The sequence below is a fragment of the Spermophilus citellus genome, assembly GCF_964194105.1.
Source record: "Spermophilus citellus genome assembly, chromosome: 14".
Classification (NCBI taxonomy): Eukaryota; Metazoa; Chordata; class Mammalia; order Rodentia; family Sciuridae; genus Spermophilus; species Spermophilus citellus.
In genome coordinates, this window is record NC_138194.1 from 90,183,050 (window position 1) to 90,206,794 (window position 23,745).

General features: G+C 42.4%; 1 protein-coding gene across 4 annotated transcripts in view; it reads left to right on the forward strand.

The window, feature by feature from the left end:
* The window catches only part of NSMCE2 (NSE2 (MMS21) homolog, SMC5-SMC6 complex SUMO ligase), a 228,313-nt gene extending 205,299 nt beyond the window's left edge, over positions 1-23,014 (forward strand). For 3 of the 4 annotated variants that reach the window (XM_081266880.1, XM_081266881.1, XM_081266882.1), the window contains 3 exons: positions 15,343-15,443; positions 15,826-15,932; positions 22,661-23,014. In XM_081266880.1, coding sequence (XP_081123006.1) covers positions 15,343-15,443; positions 15,826-15,932; positions 22,661-22,778 — 326 coding nt within the window. In that variant the 3' untranslated portion in view covers positions 22,779-23,014. The remainder of the gene's footprint in view (positions 1-15,342; positions 15,444-15,825; positions 15,933-22,660) is intronic. The other variant, XR_014018868.1, reaches the window with a different exon arrangement.
* The last annotated feature ends 731 nt before the right edge of the window (positions 23,015-23,745 follow it).

Below are 23,745 nucleotides of genomic sequence, written 5' to 3' on the forward strand. Positions count from 1 at the left end.
TGCAGCATGATCACCGGGGTCACAGAACTGATTGGTGGAGAGCAGGGAACTTTCAGTCATTCTGGTGCTTTCTTCCAAAGTGCAATTTTCTTCTGGTTGGCCATCAGCTGATATGAAAACAGAGTGTTTTTTTACCCTAGATGTTGGGGTTTGGGGACTTCCTTTTATATAAAAGCTCTTGAGATTATTTCCCATTTGGTCAGATCAGCAGAACACAAAAGTTTCTTCCAGCAAGATTTCTCAAAATCCCCTTAGCTAGAATTTTCTTCTCACTTTTTTTTTTGAAAAACTGTGTACCTTTTGTTTGTTCAAACAGCAGTGTGCAAACATCTATTGCTTCCAAATTTCAAGCAGAGTAAAATACCAATGATGATCCACTTCGGAATTCCATTAGCAATGGCAGTGAACATTTTGTCAGAACTTTAGAAGCAATACGGAAAAGAAAAATCAGGTTAGCAATTATATAGTTAATATTGTACAAGATGAAAGCCTGCCTTATAAAACCCTGAATGGAGTAAACTCTACTCTACTTTGGAATCTGCCTGCAGGCTGTCTATCCTTTCAAAGTGTTGTGCCTGTTGTCAGTACTGGGATTTTAAATGAAATTTATTACAGGAGCAATAAATATAGTAAGTATGAGGAAAATAAGGGTTTATGGAAAAGGGTTTTGATAAGCATTGACTCAACCCATCCTGTTGCTTCAGTCATCTTAGCATCTGAATTCAGAACAAAGGTTTTTAAAGGATTCCCTGAAAACCTAATTATAGCTCTAGCACTAGATTTACAATTGACATGAAGGTCAAGGATGAGCAGTCAGGCTGGGGAGAGCACACACAGAGTATTCATCACAAGATATGACTAGTCCAGAGGAATCCTATCAAAAATCTTCTATGTTTATAATTCAGATGCAAAGAGGAGACATTTCAGAAGGCACTCTGATGCCTGGCCACTATGGAAGAGTCACTGTCATCAGGGTCTGGTGTCATTGGGTCGGTCTTGTGTCCCATGTTCTCAATGCACCTGGCTCCTTAGCTCCCTGTGCTGCCGGAATGGCCTTTCAACTTGGGTGTCTGTGCCCATAAAAAGGATGCCATGTGTCGTGACACTTGCTGTTCCAGCACTGAGCAGTGAGTCCTTTTGATGGAGCGCTCTCTCTTATTTACCTGGGTGGATGCAGACCTATCAGGGTGGAGGAAGGAAGAGGGGACGAGCAGGCAGGCTCCTGTGCAGCTTACCTGTTGTCATTTCATCATCCTTGAAAACTATCAAATAATAGCCTAAAACTTTCTTTCACATGCTTCCATTGCTCAGGAACTATCGGGGGATGTCATGGGGCCCTGGAGCATATTATTGGAGCAGCAACTCTTGAGTCTTCCTCTGAGCATGTGGGAATGGCAGCCATTTTCACATTTTTGCCTGTGCTCATCTTACCTCCGTTTTCTCCGGGATTGCTCTCAGTGCCAATGTCCCTCCTGCCACCTTTTTTTTTTTTTTTTTAAGGTCTTGCTTGTGGCCTAGACTGGCCTCCCGTGAACCCTTGAGCTTACCCTCAGTGTTCGCCACACTGTGCTAGGACACGAGTTAGCATATCTGCTTCAGCACCATCCTCTGTGTCTGGATGATAGAGGTGGCTGGTAGGCATCCACTAAGGAAAGCTGCACGGGTCAGACCTTGGGCTCTAAGTGAGGAAGAGAAAGTACATTTTCTTTACATTTTACTCCTGATCCTAGGAAACAAAAGCCTTCAACATCTTTTAATACGACATGAAGCTTGACCACATTTAGGTCCACAAGTTTTCATTATCCAGACAAACAAGCTTCAAACTAGACTGGAATTTGAAAACTAGTGCTCTTTGCCATTTCCTGATAATGCTTAATAAGTTTCATTGCCGTCTTTACTTATTAATTCTGAAAAGTAAAGTGTATTCATTCTAAAAAATAAGAGAAACAAATCCTTTTTTTCATATTCCTCTCTTTGTTTATAAATCTGATGTAAATGGAAGCATGTTTGACTGTATTTTATTCTTTTTATTTGTACTTGCTTTGCCATTTTGATCTCCTTAGAAGTTGAATCATATTTTTGGAATGAAATAGTCATAGACTTTTTTATCATTAGCTTTTTTACTATTTAATTTAGAATAAGAATAGGATAATAAAATTAGATACAAGGGGCCTCTATGTGTCATCAAGTAACCTAGTCTACTTTTGGTAACAAAAATAAATTCTCTTTAAATAATTGCCAGCTCATTTTGAACCAGCTTTGTTCGGATGAATGGCCCTCAGTCTGTGTGTGGAGCGTGAGAAACTCATCTCTCCCTTGCCACGTTCTTCCCAACAATTAAAATTTTCCTTTTCTTAAATTCATTCCATTGCTCCTAATTTTGACCTTGTAATTACAGCCTGATTATATCCCCTCATCTTTCCTCTGCCCCCTTGGTGTTCACCATTCATTCATTTATTTAGGCACTGGAGATTGAACCTAGGGGCAGTCTACCACCGAAGGGCATCCCAAACCCTTTTTATTCTTTATTTTATAACAGGGTCTCACTGAGTTACCCAGGCTGGCCTTAAAGCTGCCATCCTCCTGCCTCAGCCTCCCAGGTGGTTAGGATGACAGGCATGCGCCACCATGCCCTGCTTCCTTCATTTATCTTTAGTGTGCCTCCTATTCGCTTCCAAAGCCCTGCTCACCTTTTCCCTCGCTAGGCTTATACTTGGGGATGTCAGCATGAGAGAGAGGCTTCTCCGACCATCTCAACCAACTGCTTCTCCATAGTTTTTTCTTTTGTCTTGAAAGAATCTTTACCTAGGGAAGAGAATTGTTATCAGAGGAGTTGGAGGGCTGTAATGTAGCTGACTTTCTGCCATGCTTGTGGGTTTGGTGCCAGCCCCTGCTAACTGCGAGATCCAGGTTAGTGCCACACCTGAAGCCGTGAATGATGCCTGTACCCAACATTACACTCTTAATGTGCTCAGGAAGGTACTTATTTGGGCTTTTCTCTCTCCTTGTTTCATTTGTTTTGTCCCCACTTAACTGTAGGTTCTTTAACTTATTTTCTGTTCTAAGGCTGGGGACGGTGGGCACATTGGCGCTGAGAGCTAGGACTCAGACCCCCTGAGGCTTTGAAAATGACAAGCAAGATCAGCCGGTCTCCTGCTGGTCCCCTCGGGAACTGTTTCCAGTGTTCTGACATCGTTAAATACTGTCTTCATCCATTTATTAGTCTTTTTCCTCCAATAAAAATAAAACATTTTATTTGACCACCACAGTATGCAATGCGGTAGAGAAGAAAAAGTGATAGCCTACAGAAATGTTGACACTTATCCCTTAAGTTTATGGTAGAGCCAGGTGGTTCCTAGGCCTGCAGTCAACCCACCCTTCTGAAGTTCATGCCTGTAGGAATTGTGGGGCCCTGTGTTATACAGAAGAGCTAGAGAGTGAACAGAACCAGCTTGAAGCCACCAGGGTTCCCTTAAGATCAGAGGCCATATGCTGACACTGAGTCTCTTTCACATGCCACACAGAGGTTATCTAAAGATGGAACAGAGCCTTGAGAAGCTTACTAATAGGTGGGGAAACAGCAGCATAAACAGATCATTTCAAAGGATTATTAAGTGCCCCAGTGTAGAGAGGAGGAGGACCCCTGAGGACTCCTGAATGGCAAGTTTTCCCAGAGGAAGACAGAGACCTTGGTAGAGGCTCCCTGATTTCCATTTGGCACAGCCTCTGCTCATAGAGGGCACAGGCCCTACAAATTCTGCTTCAGCTCCCTGTCCTTGCCACCCATAACTATCACATGCCTAGAATGTATGAGCTTTCAATGAGCAAGAAAATCTGTTCCTCTTGACATCTTTGGGTGTGGGTAAGGAAAAGAATAAATGTTCCATGCTAAGCATATTGTAAAGCTGTGAATGTGTCATGAAGGAGGAAGTTTCAGGAGTGTGATTTCTTCATGTTTACAAAATGAACAAGTGACTCAGATCTATTGTACACATTCACAGGTGCTGTGTCCTAAGCTGATCCTGATTTTAAAGTCATGTGTCTTTCTTTTCATGGGGATAGGGAGGTTTTCAGTGAGAGAGGGAGCCAGGGAGGCTGAGAGAAGATGCTAATTCCAGGGCATTGCATTGAGGGGCCTGTTCTTGGGCTCTCATTCTTTAGCTCCTCCCTCCCTCTTTGTCTGTCATTTATTTCTGCCTTCCAGTCAGCAGGATTTTTTCTCTTTGGGGTATGTTTTCTGTTAGGCTAACTTCAGACAACTCTGAACTAGAAACAGATGTCTGCGCAGCCCCAAGCATCTGTGGATCCATTAGTTTGGGAAGCCCTGCCCTGATTGGCTCTGAGTACTTGGCCACGCTGTGGAGCGGAGCTACATTTTGGGTGGCTTCATTGACATTGTGTTGACAGGATTGTTAAGCCTCACTAGATTTGGACCCTCAAGCTTTGACCTTTTTTAATTTCTTCCATATTGAATATACTTTGGGAATTGTCCTCCTGGTTTTTTTTTTTAATAAGTGCCACCATAAAAATAAACTTAAACTAGTTTATCAAAAAATTAGTCTTGATATTCTTTATCAAGTATATACAAAAAGGAAAAATAAGCATGTTTAATTAATACTAAAAATCCATGGCATTTTGTAATTAGTATGCTAAGTAAACCCTACAGAGTAACATATTTAACATACCTGATTAAACCTGGAGTTTAGGAGTCATGAGAGTCTGTCTGGTTTTTGTTTTGTATATTTTGTTTGTTTTGGTACTAGAGATAGAACTTCGGGTGCTCTTCCACTGAGCTACATCCCGGCCCATTTTATTTTATTGTATTTTATTTTATTGAGAGAGGGTCTCACTAAGTTGCTCAAGTTGGCCTCAAACTTGCAATCCTCCTGCCTCAGCTTCTAAAATAGCTGGGATTACAGGCATGTGCCACTGCAACCAGTATTATGACAGTCTCGGGACAGCAGTGGATGCAACAAATGTGACTAATTCTTCCACCAGCTTTGTGACTTCCTCCTTCACTGCACTTTTTCCCAAAATAAACACCTTCAGTGGCTCTTTACCTTTTATCCTTTGAGGATTAAAATTCATCATTTATTTTAAGATTTACTGAACAAATGGTGATAGTAGGGCTAGCTTTATTCTGTTATTTGTCTCACTTTCTATACATTGCTCTGTCTAGAGCTCCAAAATTAGAAGAGACAGAAGATAATTATATAAATTAAAATATGTATTACCCTTTAGGAAATCAGAGAAATTTGAAATTAGGATAATAATTTAGGATAATACATCTAGAGAGTATCAGGAATTGAAATAGTGCCATTGTTCCTGTCTTACCCAAAAGTAAAATGTTGCAGTTTTAAAGTTGAGCAATTATAAATCTTAAAGTTCCTTTTTTAAACATTATCATCTCTGGACTTGATTTCATCATTTGTTTCAGTTTGACAAATGGAATAAAAATATCCATCCATTCAAAACTTCAAAACTTTCAGAAATTGTCCCTGATTCCTCTCCTGCCAGTTCTCATGTCACTTGGACATAACAGACTGCAACATTTTGTCTTATTTTTTGTTAGTCTTTTTCCTGTAAACCATGTTTAAGATTAATCATATTACATATATAGTTTTAATCTCATCTTTTCACTTCATGTTTTAATTATTTCCCCATGTTAAAGACTGTTTCTAATAACAAATTTTGCAAGTGATGATACTGTTCTTCTCTCAAATTCAAACCCACAATCTGGGGAAGGTAGAGAAGCAAAATGATGATTATAAGATATACAGAAGGTCTTCTGGAGACTGAAGGAAGGTCTGTCAGATATCTAGTTTTCTCTAATGATTAGTATCCAGTGTTTATTATAAAAACTGCCATAATTGAATACCACTACAGTTATACTCTGCCATACGTTAGTAAAGTCAACAAAGTTAAAACAATTTATACATTTTTGAAAATCAATCATTATACATTCCTGTAAGTATAGATGGTTTTGCAGCAAGGGAGTAGAATCGGATATTATCTAAAGACATAATGCAGAGTTGTTTATTTCTTGAATATGACCTCTGTCACCCTGTTTTTGGGCAATTTGCTTTTGTCCAAAAGAAGAATAGAGAATTACTGTGCCATGGCCTGTAGAGCATCATATGGCTCTTTGTCTGGAAAATTAGTTATTAGATCAAGAACTAGGCCGTCTCCTAAAGTATTTGCCTTTGAAACAGTCTTGTTCATCGTCCACATCTCATTGTAATCAGTCTGTAGATAGTAGTGTCCACTGCATCCTCTGGTTTCAACAGCCATTCTCTGGACATTAATTGAGTTCCTGCACTAGGCCGCCTTCTTGGAAAACATGAAGATGAATGAGCAGAGTTACCTCCCTTAAGGAACCCACAATCTGGGGAAGGTAGAGAAGCAAAGTGATGATTATAGCATGTACAGAAGGTCCTCTGGAGGCTGAAGGAAGAGGCACCTCTATTTTGGTGCTTCATAGAGGGAATACTTGAACTGAGTCTTGCAGGGTGGCCAGGGGTCACTAGGGGAAGGAGAACAGGTACAGAATAGTGTGGCCAACGTGGGTGAAGTGTAATGAGTTTGGGATAGGTAGAGGGCATGGGATTGAGATGGATAGCCATAGGAAATGGGGATTCCCTGGGCCACTAATGAAGATTCATATTGTCATACCAGAGAACATGGTTTTAGAAAGATGACTAGCTGGAGTTGAAAGAAATAGATTGGGGAGACAGAGCCAAATAAAGAACTTTGTACAATAATCCAAGCAGGAAATTCTGGAGGCTCAAGTTAGGATAGCAGCCTTGAGGCTGAAGAGGAGGACATAGAGTCAAGGTAGTTTAGAGACAGAGCAGACAGGGGATAGGAGGAGTTGCATATATGGTCCTGGGAACCTGGACAGGCAGTATTTCCAGCCCTCTAAAATAAGAAAAGATGGGCTGGGCATATGGCTCCTTGGTAGAGTGTTTGCCTTGCATGCACAAGGCCCTACATTCAATCCCTACCACCATAAATAAATAAATAAGAAAAGATAAGAAGATGAGCCCAAAGGAGATGTCTTACCTTCAATCTTGGCTTATTTCTAACGTTACTGTAAATCTACATAATTGAAGTTGTAGTCCGTCTTAATGGCTAATCAAACTTTTCCTGTGATGTGTTTTTTCTAGTTAATTGCCCAGAACAAGAAATAGGATGTTGGGATGGGGCTGTAACTCAGTGATAGAGCAGTTGCCTAGTACTTGAGGAACTGGATTTGATCCTCAGCACCACATTAAAAAAATTAAATAGTAGTAGTAGTAGTAGCAATATTATAATAAATAAAGGTTAATTTAAAAAAGAGAAAGAAATAGGATATGTGTATAAATGTCCTGCTTCTACTTAGTGACCTCCTGGAAATAGCTATTAAACCTTCTCTTTTCAGTACTGAGTTTGAGGATATTTTAAGTATTCGTTGTATGACCAGAATTCAGCTTAATGAGTTGAAGTATCACTGAATGCACTAGGTTTTGGTTCTTTTTAAGAAACTCATGTTTTGAAAGGTGGAGACAAATTAATACGTGATATCAGCTGAGGACAAAGGATATGTCTAAAACCATAGTAGATTGGCTAATGAGGGCAGGATCGTTTATTAGGGCACATCTTATTGAAAGGTCAGCTCGTTTCCAGGAAATAATCTGAAACTCTACAGTTTACTTCAGTTTCCTTTCAAGATCTTCAGAAGAGTGTTTTGAAAACGCTAGGGAAGAAAAAACAGCACAATAAAGACGCTGCTAGTGCCATGTCAGGTGGCCATGCCTGGGCTAATTTAGGCCTTCCTGTCACCTGGGGCATGGAGGGCTCATCCCATGAAGAGTCGCAGCCGAGGTCAGCCCATTGGTTTCTCTTCGGCTGATTCTTTAGCACATCACTTTTATTTACTATGTTGCAGGTGTCCGCTGTATGTTAGCCCTGTGGGAATTCAAGGGATAGTGTTAGTCATCATAATGATCGCACTGGGGTTGGTGGCTATTTGCCAACCATCATTCTAAGAACTTTTCATATATTTACTTGTTTAATTCTCATACAGCAACACGGAGCCCCATTATTGCCTCCATTTTACAGCTGAGAAGATTGAGGCAAAGAAAAGTGGGATACCTTGCCTAAGAGCACCTAGTTCATAAAGTTGAAGGATGAGTCCAAGCAGGCTGTTTCCAATTCTGTGATCTTAAGTACCGTAATTCTCACTGCGGAGACATCCTTGCCTCTTCTCATCACACCTCCTGGGATAGCCTGGCTCGTCATCGTCCTCCTGCACTCATTGCCTCACCCCCAGGGATACGTTTACACATTGCACAAAACACTTAAGTTCTGTGTCACTCCTTGCATAGGATGTGTTTGTGTCTCTGGCCAGGCTCAATCTTAGTCCTCTGGCATTTGGTGCAATGCTTGGCACAGAGCAAGTGCTCAGTGAAGGAACATATGAGGCTTATCTGCAAGGAGCCTTCAGTGCATCTGAAAAGGAAGTTTCATTCAGTGAGACAATTGAGTAATGGGGAAGTTTGAGCTAAAAGAGCGTGGTCTAGGAAGGAGATGGGCTGTGGGAAGTGGGTTGGGTTGGGTTGGGTTGGGTTGGGTTGGACAAAAGTACCTTTTCCAAGTACATAGCATCCAAGGTGAGAGTAAAGTTGCTGAGGGAAGAGGAGGAGGAGAAGGAACATTGATCAGAGTGTTGACCTGAGCTGGGACTGAAGGAAGGGCTCACATTTAAGAAGGGAGCAGAGTTGTATCAGAAAATCCAGGTCAAAGGGTTCTCCTTCTGCACCTAGGTAAGACAGCAGCTTTCCAGAGGACTGACAGTTTTATGGGACCTTCTTTCCACCATGTCATATGTATGCGCAGCCCTCACAAGACCACTTTGCTTGGAATGTATTCTGTATCCTGTCCTATGGGACTTAGCTCCCTTAGCTTTGTATGTTTGCCAATAACAAATACAATACCTAGCATATATTAGAGGTAAAAATTTAACAGCAGCAATAATTTATAATTACAGAAGTCTGTAACATTAATTAAGCGAATATATGTATGCAGTAAATAACCTTCATTGGATTTTTATGTTCTGGCCACTTTTCTGATTCATTGTACGAACTGAGCCTCTGATAACTGAATTTGTGTGTGTCGGGGGGTTGGGGAGCTGGGGACAGAACCAAACCCCCAATACACACATATCAGGCAAGTGCTTTCCCACTGAACTACATCCTGGCCTGCTATAGTAAACACTTTTGTTCAATGTTGGTTGGTTGGATTTTGCCAGCATGTGAGGGTTGTAACCATTTAGGAAATCTTTGATGGTGCAAGCCCTTTCTGAATGTGATCTGCATCTTAATTCTGCAAAAGCTGTTCTCACAAGCAGTCTTAGTTGGTGCCAGGAAGTATTGGGAACTAGTATTCAGTTCCCTCCAGAAGGGAAGTGATAACTTGACCCAAGCAAGCAACTGGTACTCAGAAGAGGCCACCAATTTTCTCATTTCCCGGGAAGAAATGAAGATTGAGAGCTAGACACCCAGGAGTACCACAGTGTGGCCTTCAGTGCAACACACACACACACACACACACACACACACAATCTTCATTCCAACCAAAGGGGCTGAACCCATTGCCATCCTTCCACTTGAGCTCTAAGAGGAGTCCATGGTGGGGGTGCTGGTAGCCTTGCTATAAGCTGCTGGGTAAGAGAAATGAGCCAGGAGTTGGCTCAGACACATCTCACTAGAACTAAAAACTTATTGGAATCAATGTACTATGCATATTCGGATGGCCTCAAACCTTCCGTGTACCAACTCATTCTTTCCGGATATGTTGTTCCAAAATAGTGCAAGTAAAATAATCTGCACAGTCTAATAAGCATTTTAAGTAGGCAACAAATGTTTGTATAGTACTTTCTTCATATGCTAGTGCTTTTCAAAAGAAAAGTGCTTTTAGAAAAATATTCAAGCTTAATTAAAAAAGCACAGAGCAATCAATTTTTATTCCCAGCTGGCATAAAACCTTCTAACTGGTAGCCAAACTTGGGATGCCTGAAGACAGACAAGTGACTAATGCTAGGGCTGTGTGTGGCCAGAACCAAATGTATTTTCTGACCACAAGACCATGTCTGGATTCTCCTTTGTAATTACCACACAGCCTACTGTAATTGTAAAACTTATATTTACTTCCTGCCTTGGACATGTAATTCAGGGTCCAAGGTTGCACCCCAAACTACAGTGAAATGCTCTGTTATTTGACTATAACTTATAAAATCATTGTGTGAGAGTGTGTATGTGTGTTTGTGTTGCCACATCGGTTAAATATGCTGGGTAGAACCTTGTTAAAAATAGGCCCTCTCCTGCCTTGTTGGATGAAGTTCTTTACTAATCAAATGTTTATTGAACACCTAGTTCTATCTGCCAGGAACTATTTTAGACTCTAGGAAACATGAGTGAGCAAGACCTCGAAGGCACTGGTTTCCTGGAAGAGACAAGGGAGCAGAGCAGAGGGGAGGAAGGCAGGCAAACAAGAAAGTAGCACTTGCAATAGTGCTCTGCAGAGAGCCACCACAGAGCGGGAGGGAAAGTCTGGGTGCTGCTTTAGCCTGGGACATCAGACAAGGCCTCTCCAAAGAGGTGACATTTAAACTGACATTTTAAAGAGAAAAAAAAAAAAAGAAGGAGTAGGAAGAGCAAGAGCAGGAAAATGAACTTTCCGGGCAGATTAGTGTAAAGAGCCAAACACAGGAAGAGGCTTGACCTGTTCCAGAAACAGAAGCCAGAGTGACTTGAGCACGGCGAGTGAAGGGGACTGGTCAGATAGAAATATGGTTTAGAACTGGAGTTGAAGGAACTCGCCAAGGGTTAGACGTGGGTAATGAAAGGGAATGAAAGCTTTGGCTTTCAGCAGCTAAGTCACTAGCAGCATAACTGACTGACCACTAATCCACGTCTTGGGGTCCAGTAAGTGCCCTCACTGCCACTGCCACCTATGCTGCACCGGGCCATGTTGTTGACTTTTGGGAAAAAGATACTACTTCAAGCATTTCCGTGACATCTTCCTTCTAGTGTTCATTTTATGACATCAAGAAAAAGTCATGTTTAAGTTACCTAACCCCTACCCTGCTGCCCTCCCAGGAGTACTATAAATGTTTGTTTTGTCCAGACTCCTCCTCATAGTGGCACTTGGACCCTGGGCCCAAGCATCTGGCTTTAAGTTGTGGGCCTGTGACCTGTCTTTCAGGAGTTGACAGCTGGCATACGCTTCTAACAGTGTATCTTGTTCGTATATATATATATGTACGTGGTTGTCAATATCCATGGGGAATTGGTTCCAGGACCCCCGTGGGTACCAAAATCAGCAGTTTTTATATAAAATGGTATAGTATTTGCATATAGCCTACCTCCCATAGATTTTTAAATCATCTCCAGATTATTTAAATGCCTAATATAATGTAGATATTATGTAAATACTTATGTTAAGGAACAATAACAAGGAAAACATCTGTACATGTTCAGTACAGACATAGTTTTTTCTGAATATTTTGGATCTTTAGTTGGTTAAATCCATGGATGCAGAACCCTGGGATATGGAGGGCCAACTGTAGAAAATAATATGACTATTATTTACAATAAAAATTTTTATGATCTCGTTAATAAACATTGAACTAATTTAATCCAATTATTTCTTTATTGTTTTCTACATTTGCCTTAAAAATATCATGAGGCTTAAGTTTCTTTGTCAACACAATAGGAATAACAGAAAGAAGAGTCATTATTTATGGGTATGTTGTGAAAATGAAATTAAATACTCTGTATGCAGAGCTTAGCACAATAGCTGCTCTGTGATCTTCAGTAAACTTGAGTTATTATTTTTATTAATGAAATCATAATTTGGTGCAGGAGCTATTCCCAGAACCAGTGCACTGATTTTAGTTTTCAAATGGACCAGTCCAGGAACATTGAACAGCACGCTGACTTAGTAAATACCTTGCATGACTTCAGACAAGACCTGCAGTTTCTTTGGATCTGAATTTCCTAAATTAAATGAGAGACCTAGGATAGATAACCTAGGTTTTAAAACTTCTGTGGTTGTAGTAGATGGTTTCTGTTTTTCTCTCCTGTCTTCCTTTTACCATGCTTATCACAGAGTTTTGTCAGTGATACCTATTGTGAGAATGTGACCTTTTGTTAGCACATTGTAGAATCCTAACGTTAATATCACTTTCTATAAATACAGACTAGGGGTGAGGAAGTGCTGCCCTTTCCAGAAGTTTAGCTATTGAAAATCCTTCTCTTTTTAGGCTCTCAGTCTGTGGCCATTACTCACTGTTGGCAATCTGCCCCGTCTCACTTCCGTTACCTTTTTCTTTCATGGTTTCTGATGCTGGAAGCCACCTACAGTTTTGAAGTTCCCCACTCAGCCTTCCCTGATGGTTGGCATTACATTTGAGTTCAGCTTTCTCGCTTCCTCTACCTTTTGAAATTTAAAAATAGAAAATAACCAACAAACCCTCCGTCTTTCACATCAGCTGCACTCTATTATACATCTAACAGATTTTCCAGTGAATTCCACAGTGTACCATTTATAGTCAGAAATCTGCCATCAGTTCACAATAAACCCTGTAAGAAATTGACAAAGAGCTACTTTTATTTTGACTATCAAGCATAAAATCAGAAATGGGAGGTAGCAACCCATAGGAGAAGGCTTTGAAAAGTGAATCCAAGAGACAGAATAGCTCCTAGCCTATTTTCTCCTTACCTGTCCAACTTCCCTGAGCCATTGGATTGATAAAAAGACTCTTTCAAACTGTTACTCTTACACTGTGGATGGGTCTGGGAAAGCATGAGACCCTGCATGGGCGTGAGCAATATTTTCAGAGACTCTACCTCACATGGCAGCAAATATGCTAGAATATTGCACCTTCTGTTTAAAATATATAATTTTTGTCTGACAACTTTTTGAAAATATTTTTACAGGTTTTGTTTAAAATAGATTGGCTACAAATAACTGGGATTTAACCAGGCACATACCTATAATCCTAGCTACTTAGGATGTTAAGGCAAATTCAAGGCCAGCCTGGGCAACTTAACAAGACCCTGTCTTAAAAATTAAAAAAGACTGTAGATAAGGCTCAGTGGTAGAGTAACCCTGGATTCAGTCCCCATTACCAAAAAAAGAAAAAAAAACAATATATAATTATTAGTTTTTCAGCAATTATCTCAGCATAGTTGGGAATTTTTATTAAGTTAAAAATTGAATCCAGTCTACACACTGCTTCCAAATGAATATTTTTAACCAGATCAATAATTAGTGAAGTTAACATTACATTTAGTAGATTTTTAACACTAATTTTAATTGTATAGCTATTCTATTTTGACTAAAGGATTGAGTATCCCTTATCTGAAATGCCTGGAACTAGATTTAGATTTCTGATTTTGTAATATTTGTGTAGACTATCCTGTTGAGCACACCCCTAATCCAAAAACCCCAAATCCAAGATGCTTCAAAATCCAAAACTTGGAGATGGGGGCATTATTTTCATTCTCAAAAAATTCACACTTCAGGTTTCTGGTTGAAGGATGCTCAAACCAAAAGTGGATTCCAAGGTCCTAGGCATTTTTAGAAGGCGCCAGGTAGAAGGCCCCAGGCATCACACAGTAATGCCCCGTGGTTAAAAATGCTCTGCTTGGGAAGATGTTCTCCTTCAAAAGCCATTTTGGGGGACATTCAAGCTGACATTCAAATAGCAATAGTCTACTAACAGGAAAAACCCCTACAAAAGGCAGGGGAGTTGGAAGCAGAATCCTTGGCTTCCAGTCACGAGTTCACTGGATGACCTGTACCAAGAGCACCAAGGTCCTTGTCCTGCCCCCAGTAGTATCTTTCCAGAGAGACACTCCTAGTTGGGGACCTAAAGCCAGTTCAGTGGAGCTGAAAGGTTTACAAACCATCTGAACCAGTGACAAGAACGTCCCTTCCACATATTAACAGGGAAGCCATTTTTATGTCTGATTATTTTATGTCGGTATTAAAAGGAAAGGAAGAGGAAAATAAGTAAGGGAGGAAAATGGAGAAAGAAAGAAGGAAGAAAGAATACACCATCAACAAATGTCAAGTATAGGTTGAGCGTCCCTTATTCCAAATTCTTGGGACCAGAAGTATTTTGGATTTGAGATTTTTTTTTCAATTTTGAAATATTTGCATATATCTAATGAGATAACTTGGGGATTTATGTTCCATATACACCTTATACACATAACCTGAAAGTAATTTTATACAATATTTTAAATAATTCTACACGTGCAATGAAGTGTCACAGTAGAATTTTCCATTTGTGGTGTCATGTGTTTAAAAATTTGTGGATTTTGGAGCATTTGGGTTTTAGATTAGGAACACTCAACCTGTATCCCTTCTTCTGAAGGAAGAGCTTTATGTTCAATCTCATTCTACTCTCCAGAAGTCATCTGTCATCTATTTTTTCCTCAGCAAGGGACAAGTATGATGTAATGAGCAAGGATTTCAGAAGCAGATAGTGCCATGTTCAAAGTCAGCCCTGCCACTCATTGCTCAGCCATCTCAGATGTGCTCCAGGGACCTGGGGTTCCAAGAGCCCATCCAGGAGTCCACCATATCAGATCATCTTACAGTTGCAGTATAATACTTTTAATTGTTTTATTGGTAGCTATGTTACCAAGTAATGGGTTTGTTACTATTGTTCTTAAATGAAGTAATAATTTCTTTTTAAATTCTTCAGTCTCAATATCTAATGTGATAGATATTAATAAATATAATGCACATGAAAAGAGTTCTTTAAGGTCCTCAATAACATTGAAAAGTACAAAAGGATTTAAACCTACAACCCCAAAGTTTAAGAACCTCAGCACCATCAGTCAGTGCCATTTATTGATTATTTCCTTGAGTTGAGAGCCACATGCTTTACCTCTTCTCATCTTTGAACCAAAACTACAAGCTTTAACCCAGGCTGCTTTGCTTGCCCAGGGTCTCTCTCAGCTAGATGTGGGACAGATAAGCCGGTCCTATGACTCTGAGGTCAGACCTTCCTGATTCCCAGGCAGTGTGTACTTACAAATAATTCTCTGAACTTTGAAAATGCTTTTTTATTGCTCTGAGCCTCAGTTTCCATATCAAAATTGGACAGAATCAGGTCCCCTGCAGGGTTCTCTTTAGAGCAGAGTCACATGCATCCAAGGGCCTGTACTGTTGGACTAATTCCAGATAGGACCCTAGAGACTACTGGCCTTCACTCTTCCCTTCCTTCCTCTCTCTCTGGCATGAAATTGGGCCAAGGAGGCTCATCGACTCCCCTTCTTCCTCTAGATGGTCTACAAGCAGACAGAGAGGTTGAGGGAACAGAAGGAGTTGATGAAGATATGATTGTGACCCAGAGTCAGACCAACTTCATCTGCCCCATTACACAGGTAGGCTTCCTCCTTCCTCCCCTGAAAGAAAGAGCACTTAACTTCACAGAGTCTGAAAGCTTCCTGTTTGCTCTCTGATTTGATATCACATTTGGAGTTGGGGAGGAGAAGGGAAGAGAAAAGTGATGAGGGCTAAAGAGATTTGGGGCTGGGAAGAGTTTCCTGTTAATTGTGCCCTTAAGGATCTGGGAATGAAGTCATGGCCCTAGGGTTCAGTGACATTAGTGTCATTGTCTCCTTGCATTTCCTTATCTAAAGCCTAATAATCATCTAAAGCCATGAGAATGGGAAGTTGAAACATACACACCCTGGGACTAGGGAAAAAAGCCACTGGCAGTTGATCACTATCATTCCTGAAAGCCTAATGTCTCCTTGATTACAGTTGGAAATGAAGAAGCCAGTGAAAAATAAAGTGTGTGGCCACACCTACGAAGAGGAAGCCATTGTCCGCATGATTGAGTCCAAGCACAAACGGAAGAAAAAGGCCTGGTGAGTGGATGTGGGAGAGGAAGTGGAGGCTTCCCTAGTGGTCATCCGTCAGGGGGCGGTGTGGGGTGTCCAGCAGGGGCGGGGTGTCCTGCTGGGGAAGAGCTCCTGGCCCATCTCCTGCATCACTTCACTTCCTCAGTACTGTAAACATGGAAGCTAGCTTTCTGGAAGGACAACCCAGGGGGAAGATTAGAAATCAGCTTAGGAAGAAGCCATGGTGTGGTACTCCAGCCACACCCCAAAACCCAAGAAAAAGAGTCAGATCAAATTTTAATCATTGGATAACAGGATTCTCATGAATTTGCACTGTTAAAAAAAAGTAGCCTGAGGAGAATAAAGGAGAACCATGACACAGAGTTCTCTCTTGGCATGGACACTTGCACAAATAGGAAGGAATGGTACTTTTTTTTTTCCTGTAGTATAGATAATTTGTTCTAAAAAATATATGTCAACATTCTAAGAATTCATATCTTATGGTCTTGATGATTAAGATTTAATTGTTTGGGAAAACTTTCATATATTTAATTACTTAAATAACTTCCCAAAAGATTTCAGTAAATTCATGGATAACTAACCAATGTGAGATTTCTTTCTTTTTTTTTTTTTAACTGGAAGTTTTGTGGAAACATCCCTTTTCTCCCCATCCCTCCACCCCCACAACCTGGGGGCCACAGCCTATTCCTGTAAGGGAGTCTTAGTGAGATGTGCTGGCTTTGACTTTGACTCTGTTTGGTGCTCTTATCACTGACTTGTGCAGGGGCTGCAGTGGCAGGTGTGAGCAGCTCTCACTAGGCTCTGATAACAGTTGCTTTGAAGTGTTGTCTGCTGCTCCACCACCCAGAAATCTGCTGATCCAAACCACAACTTGGAATTCCCCAGGACTCTTCACCCGGGTGTGGACTTAGTGATAGGGCATTGGAGACTGGAACTATCCTGATGGTCATTTAATCAAGTAATTTACAATATCTATTCTAGAATAATAGTTTTGTATCCTAATGGTCGCAAAACATAGACTGTTAGTGCATTTTTAACTGTTTTCATTTCCTCCTTATGGTTGAAATGTCATATTTCCCTAGTGAACCTGTCACTTTCTTTTCTGAGTATAGTTTTCTTTGTTTCTAGACTTCCAAGTCTCCATCTCCTTCTAACTTTTTTTCTGTGTTCCTTCTCCAGCAAGCAAAAAATGTCAACATAATAGCTAAGAATAGATTCTCCTGGTTAGTTTGATCTGATACCTCTTCCTTCTTACAGTTGATGATATTCTCTAGGGTCAGGCTTGGAAAGGGCAAGGACTGGCACGGCCCATTTCTCACCACTAGCCCCAGATGCATCGCAGAGACACCACTGCAATTAGATGGATCCTCTTAGGTACATACTTTGACTTTCTAGCGTCCTTTGCCTTTATTTATTTATTTATTTATTGCACATGACATTTACAAGCACTTGAGTAACATCATTTAGAAAAGTTTTTTCTGTCATATTTTTTTGAGTGTCTGACACTCTGCAAATTCTCATAGTCTAATAATAACAACTGAGTCTAAGTGGGAGAACCCTACAGATTTACAAAGAAGGTATTTTTTATTGGTCCTTGAGAAATGAGAATTCCAGAGAATGGTGAAGGAGAATCTTCTAGCCACTTTCATGATTTCACTAGTTCCCTCATCTCTAAATTGTTGATTATAGTTGTAACTGTCTCATTGGCATATTTGGAAATTGAATAAGATACAGGGAAAGTAGTTAAGGGACTTGGGAGATGGTGAGATGAGACTCAGTAAACATTATCCCGCTGTCACCATCCTCTAGCTTTAACTGCCTACACCGTCTGCAACTGCGCCGGTCTTATTACTCTGTAGGCATGGGAGACTGCAGAGCTTTCAGGGAGTAAGATAAGCCAAGCTAGAGGAAGTTACCCCAAAAGATTAAAGAGGATGAATGTGAGAAACTCAGGGTGCTTTTGCAGTAAATTACATCATAGAGAATGAGCTCACAGATGGAGGCAAGGATCATGGCGTGTGTAAGAGCGTGCTTTCATCTCTAATCTGGGTACCAACACGGATGGTGGTTAGAGGAACATGTTTAGAAGTGATTACAAGAGACTATTTTGGTCATGCTAAGTTTGAGGTATCAGGAATACAACCATTTGGAAATGTCCAGGAGGTGTAGGAAATGTGGGGTTGGAACTTGGTAGAAGACTCTGAGCTGGCGATGGTGAGGTTATATACAGAAGTCAAACCCACTCATCTGTCATCAGAGACAGCCCTGGAGTAGATGCAGTCACCAGTGGAGAGCCAGCAAGATTCCCTCAGCCCTGTTGCAGATCCTGATATCAACCTCAAAACAGCATTGTTAGTCAACAACAGCATCAATCAGATGAAAATGATCCAGCAAAGCAGACTAAACATTCACCAGCAAACAGGAGGAAAATAGAGTGCTGGGTACCATGGGAGCCAGTGGGAAGAGCAGGCAGGTCCTCAGTTCCAGGCACATTTGGCAGCAGATTAGAATCCAAGGCCTGTTCACCACTTACTCCAGAGGTTTCTGATTCAGCACAAACTGGTGTCATTTCCCATGATACATGTTAGATGAGCAGCACCAGATTCCCTTTGTTTAAAAATGTCTGTGACACATCCAGTTTGAGAAATCTCTTCTTCCTCCTGGATTGTTGTAATTGTGTTTGGTTGGGCTGGAGTTACAGGTCATTGAGTTACCAGGCACTGTCTGGACCCCCCCTGAGCATGCTCAGACCTAGGACGTGCTCTCTCCACTGGCTATATAGACCTTCGCCCCAAGTACAGTAGTTAGAACAATTTCCTAAAATATATCTTAATCCTAAGACTATCATCTTACAAATAAGGCTGTCATATGACTTTCATGTGAATATTTCTAATTTTATCACAGTCATTGTTTTGCTTTCTTGATGAACAGTAGCTACAGTTAACACACAGTCATATCTCAGAATACATAAAACCAGATCGAGTGGAGTAGAAATGTGGGTTCAACTGTGTTTACCAGCAAGCCATCGGACCTTTCGACCTCAGCTTCTTCAGCTATGAAGCGGGAATGAACATCACTTCAGAGTTCTAGGGAACCCAGGAATGGTCAGGAGGTCTGTTCTATATCTGGACCAGCACAGCTTGGCAGTAGAAAATCACAGCACTGGGCTGGGGATGTGGCTCAAGCGGTAACGCGCTTGCCTGGCATGTGTGGGGCGCTGGGTTCGATCCTCAGCACCACCTAAAAAATAAATAAATAAAAAAAAATTAAAGATGTTGTGTCCACTGAAAACTGAAAAATAAACATTAAAAAATTCTCTCTCTCTCTCTCTCTCTCTCAAAAAAAAAAAAAAAAAGGAAAGGAAGAAAAGAAAATCACAGCACTTTGAGAAAGCTCTTTTTTGGAGTCCAGAGTGCTAAACAAATAGCTGTAGGGTCAGCGAGGCCCACAGTGTTAGCTGTTGTGGCTTATCTCACTGCTTTGTGACACATTATCTGAGACTTGGATATAGCATGGAGTTTCTCTCTGTGTTTAGGTATGACAGGAATCCATCCCACTCACATTTCCTGAGGGATCTAGAGACCTTCCTCCTGGGGCTTGGAATTCTCGGGACCTAGATTCAAGAACTCGGAAGACTCAAGTTCTTGTGCTCTTGAACTGATGTTCAGGCTGAGGTTCCTCGAAGCCTAGTGGGACGCCTAAGGGCCAGTCGCCTTTGTTCATCAGACCCGGATGCTGGCTCCATGCTAGGGAATGCCATGCCCTTCTATGACCCAGGTTCAGGACCAGCCTCTCCTTCGAGGCTTGTATGTCTGACTCCTAAAGACAGTGGTGCAGGCGGAAGGCGGGTGTCACCACACCTAACTGCTCACCGACATGTCATGGGGATTAAGGCCTAATGCCTACACTGAGTTTCTCCAGAGCAGGAGTGCCCTGATTCAGTACCATGGCATTGTGGCCTTTTGTTGTGTTTAGTTTAAAAACTTGTGTTTGTTTCTTCGGGTGGGGTAGGAAGCAAGGCTCTCCCTGGCTTCTGCGTCAGCCTCCCTCCAGGAAGTCTCCCTGGTTAGGCACACTCATGCACCCCAGGTTATACCACCTGGTCAGTGGGGAGCAGCAGCCAAGGGCCGGGGCAAGAGCTGCTCATGATAGGGCCTGGAGGGAAGGCTTAGTGGTCCTCGTTTCTCACAGCGACCCGTGCTCAGGCACAGAAGAAAGTCATTTGCCAGTGAGTGGAGCCCAGGTCTCTGTCACTCTAGGTTGTTTTCTGTTTTTGTTTTGTTTTGGGGGGGTTTTGTTTGTTTGTTTTGGGGTTGTTTTTTTTTTTTGTCATTAGACCATCTGGCTCCCCTTGGGGGTGCTATTTGCCTCCTGCTACTATCCCCAGAGCCTGTCCCCTAAGTGAGCTCAAACCTCTTTCCTTGACACAGGTCTCTGTGGGCTCCCACCCACTGAAGCGAAGTGAAGAGAGGTGCTATTGTGCCGAGGAGTGGTGTTAACTCTAGCCGACGTTCTCAAAATGTTCTCAGTTACTGACCAGCACCACTCATGTCATCAGGAAGTCCTCCCCACCTCACTCTCCACTTCCCTGTCCCCAGCTTATTCACCGTCTGGCTGCTGGAGTTAGACTTGGCTCTCCGCGGCGGAGGAGGGAGGCCTGGCAGGCGATGCTCGCTCGGTGGGCAGATTGAAGGAGAGTTATCCCTGTGACCTTTCAGGCCCTGGAAGCTGTTAGGAGAACTTCCTCTTCTGAACTCTCCCTAGTACCTGTATCTTCCTCATATTCTCGACTGCTTGCTTTCATATTTGGAGAAATAATTCCCTTTGAGACTTCAGAGTTCAGGGACTCGGGCTTAAAAAACGATACATTTTTAAACTGTACATTCCTCAAGCCTTAGCTTAATGCAAAGCCAGATCCACAGAGTGCTGCCTGCCTGGGCCAAGGCAGCCTGGGCCCTTTCCTGTCACATCTTTCTACAACTGTCATTCGACATATGTTCCTGACTGTGTGCCCTGACAGGGCACATTTTTGTATTTTAAAAGATTATCAAACACATGATTATTATTCATTACATTGATGAATGTCCCTCTAACTTAAAGACTCCTTGTCCAGAGACCAGGGCCAAGAAAACCTTTCTCTCGTATTTTGCTGTTGGACTTTCTGCCACTAGATAACTTAGAGCTCAGGGCCACCTTCCTGCCTCTTCTCATTGCTCTCTTTCCTCTTTACTTGTTTTCAGTCATACTGGGGCTTCTTGGAGAACTGCTGCTGGCGTGACTGAGCCTGGGTGGCACCTCACAGCTGTCTGGTGAAGCCTGCACAGCGCTGTCCCTAGAGAAGCTAATGAGCATGTGCCCTGGGTACATGCGAGATGTGGATGGGCCAGGAACTTGAAAACTTCTTTGAAGAATGATGATCAGGGAACGTGACCGTCATAGGAGACAGAGAAGGGAATGAACTTTAGGGAGCACCATGTTACTTGTCACCCTGTGAAACGGGGACTCCACACAGTTTACATCAGGGCAACAGAGGCCCACAGGGGGAGCAAATCTGCCGTGTTCTGCACTCACAACTGTGCTGGCTCCTCCCTTAGGCCTCTCTAGGAATATGGGGAGGAAGGTTTTGGTCGGCCAGCCAGGAGGTGGCTGGACATTTCCAGTTTTGTCTACCAACAAAGAAAGGAACAAAATGGTAGAGTCCAGGCCTAGGTCAGCTGACTCCAAACACCGGGCCCTTGACCCTACCCAAATCTGGCTCCCAGTGAGAAGAAATCGGGTGACTTCATCCAACCCCCCACCTTTACAGAAGGCCCCATCTAAACCAAGCAGGCTTTGCGTCCACTGCTTCCTGGATGACTCCTGCTGCTTTCCTCAGCCACAGGCCTCCCAAAGGTCCCGGGAGCCTCGTGGGCATGCAGAGCGGCACAGAGAGTCAAGACTTGGTTCCATCCCCAGGCTGTTCCCCCGTTATTCCTGTTTCAGTGAAGGGCACGCCAAGGTGCCCACCTGCCCACCTCTCCTTTCCCCTACATTCTACCTGCTGCCACCATCAGCCACACTGCCCTTGGCTCCTCCTGGGGATGGGACACCACACTATTCTCCTTTCTGCTCCACTCTTGCCCATGGACCTGTGTTCTCCTTTAAGCAGCCGGGGTAAAGTTTTCTAAATAGAAACTAAGTCACATCCCTCCCCTGTCTCAAAAGCCTCCAGGGTTTTCTCTTCCTACTTAAAATAAGCCCAAAGTCCCACTGGTCCCCTGACGTCACCTCCCAGGCCCCCCCTTGTCTGGTTGCTTCAGTGACCCAGGCCTTACTCTCACTGAGAGCATCCAGCAGGCCTCCTTGGCTCGCTCAAGAGCAGTCTGGAGAGGCTGCCTGGCTCCATCCCGGGACAGCCAGCCCCAACGCACTGTCCCCTGGACCTCCCTTGACCTCGCTTCATTGCCTCTTGCACTTAGCGCCACCTGAACTTGGGGCATTTGTTTGGTCACTTAGTGATTGTCTGTCCCTCCCATGAGAAGGGAAGGCAAGAGCCCCGCTGGCACATTGCTGGTGTCCTTAGCCCCTGGACAGAATCTGGCTCGGGTGGGTTCTCAGTGAAGAATTAAGTGAGCATTCATCAGTGTGATTTTTAACATGTTCTCAACTTTTTTTTTAAAATACTTGAATGTGAAAGTTTCTGCTTAAGGCATCAGAGTCCAGGGGACTGACTTGATTTTCTTTCTCCCTTACAGTTGCCCCAAAATTGGCTGTAGCCACACGGATATAAGAATGTCTGATCTCATCCAGGATGAAGCACTGAGAAGGGCGATTGAGAGCCACAACAAGAAGAAGTACCGCCAGCCTGAGTAGGAAGGATCCCCTCGCCACGGGGAGTCAGCAGCCCGCCCCGCCCCCGCCAGCCACGCGAAGGATGCTTGTCAGAGCAGCTCAGGACTGGCTGCTCCGCATACTTGGTTTGGGTTAAAACTTGATGGTTTAAGTGAAATCCAAGGCATTTTTTTCAAGTTACATAATAAAAATGCAAGCACATTACATTGTTTATTTTTAAGTGTTTTATCATTTGAAATAAAACTTGTATTACCTGTCGCATGTCCTGTCTGCACACCTCCTAATATAAATTGTTCCAAAGTTACAGTTTTTTCTATTTCTTATACATCAGAATGACTTTTATAATTGTTTTTACTGATACTTGAATGAAAAAAAAAGAAATTCCCTAATTGAAAAGTCTTTTTTATAAGTTTAGTAAATGATAGCATTCAGTCACAAGCAAAACCAGTTTACTTTCCTGTTACGACTTTGTATAATTGACAGTTCTGAATCTGTAAGTGCTTTTATTTGTCCTGTCTTTCCTGAATGGCGTCATTCTCTGGTAACAGGCTCACCAGGGCCACAATGATTGATCCCATGGTGGGAATCACTGCAGCCTGCATGGTCTAAAGTGTTGTCTGCAGCAAGCATACCCTGGCTGCTCGGGGCTCTGCTGGGTGCTCTCTGCAAGTGCCCCAGTGCAGGGGTCCCCGGAGCCTCACTGTAAAGTAAAGGCGCTCAGGAGATGCTGGCCCAGGCCCTTGGCCCCAAGAGTATGAGCACTAGGACCTTTAGATTGAGTGTCTTGAATGACATTCTGGTTGCATGAAAAGCACTAATCTGTTGTCTGCCTTAATGAACTTTTATCAACCAGACTATTGAATTAAATCCAGTGAAGCGTACCCTCAATGCACCAGGAAACCATGAATAGCTAATGATGGCTGACACTTACTGAGAGCTTGCTGTGTACCAGGTGCTAGTCAGAGCACTTTACATATAACTGACTTCT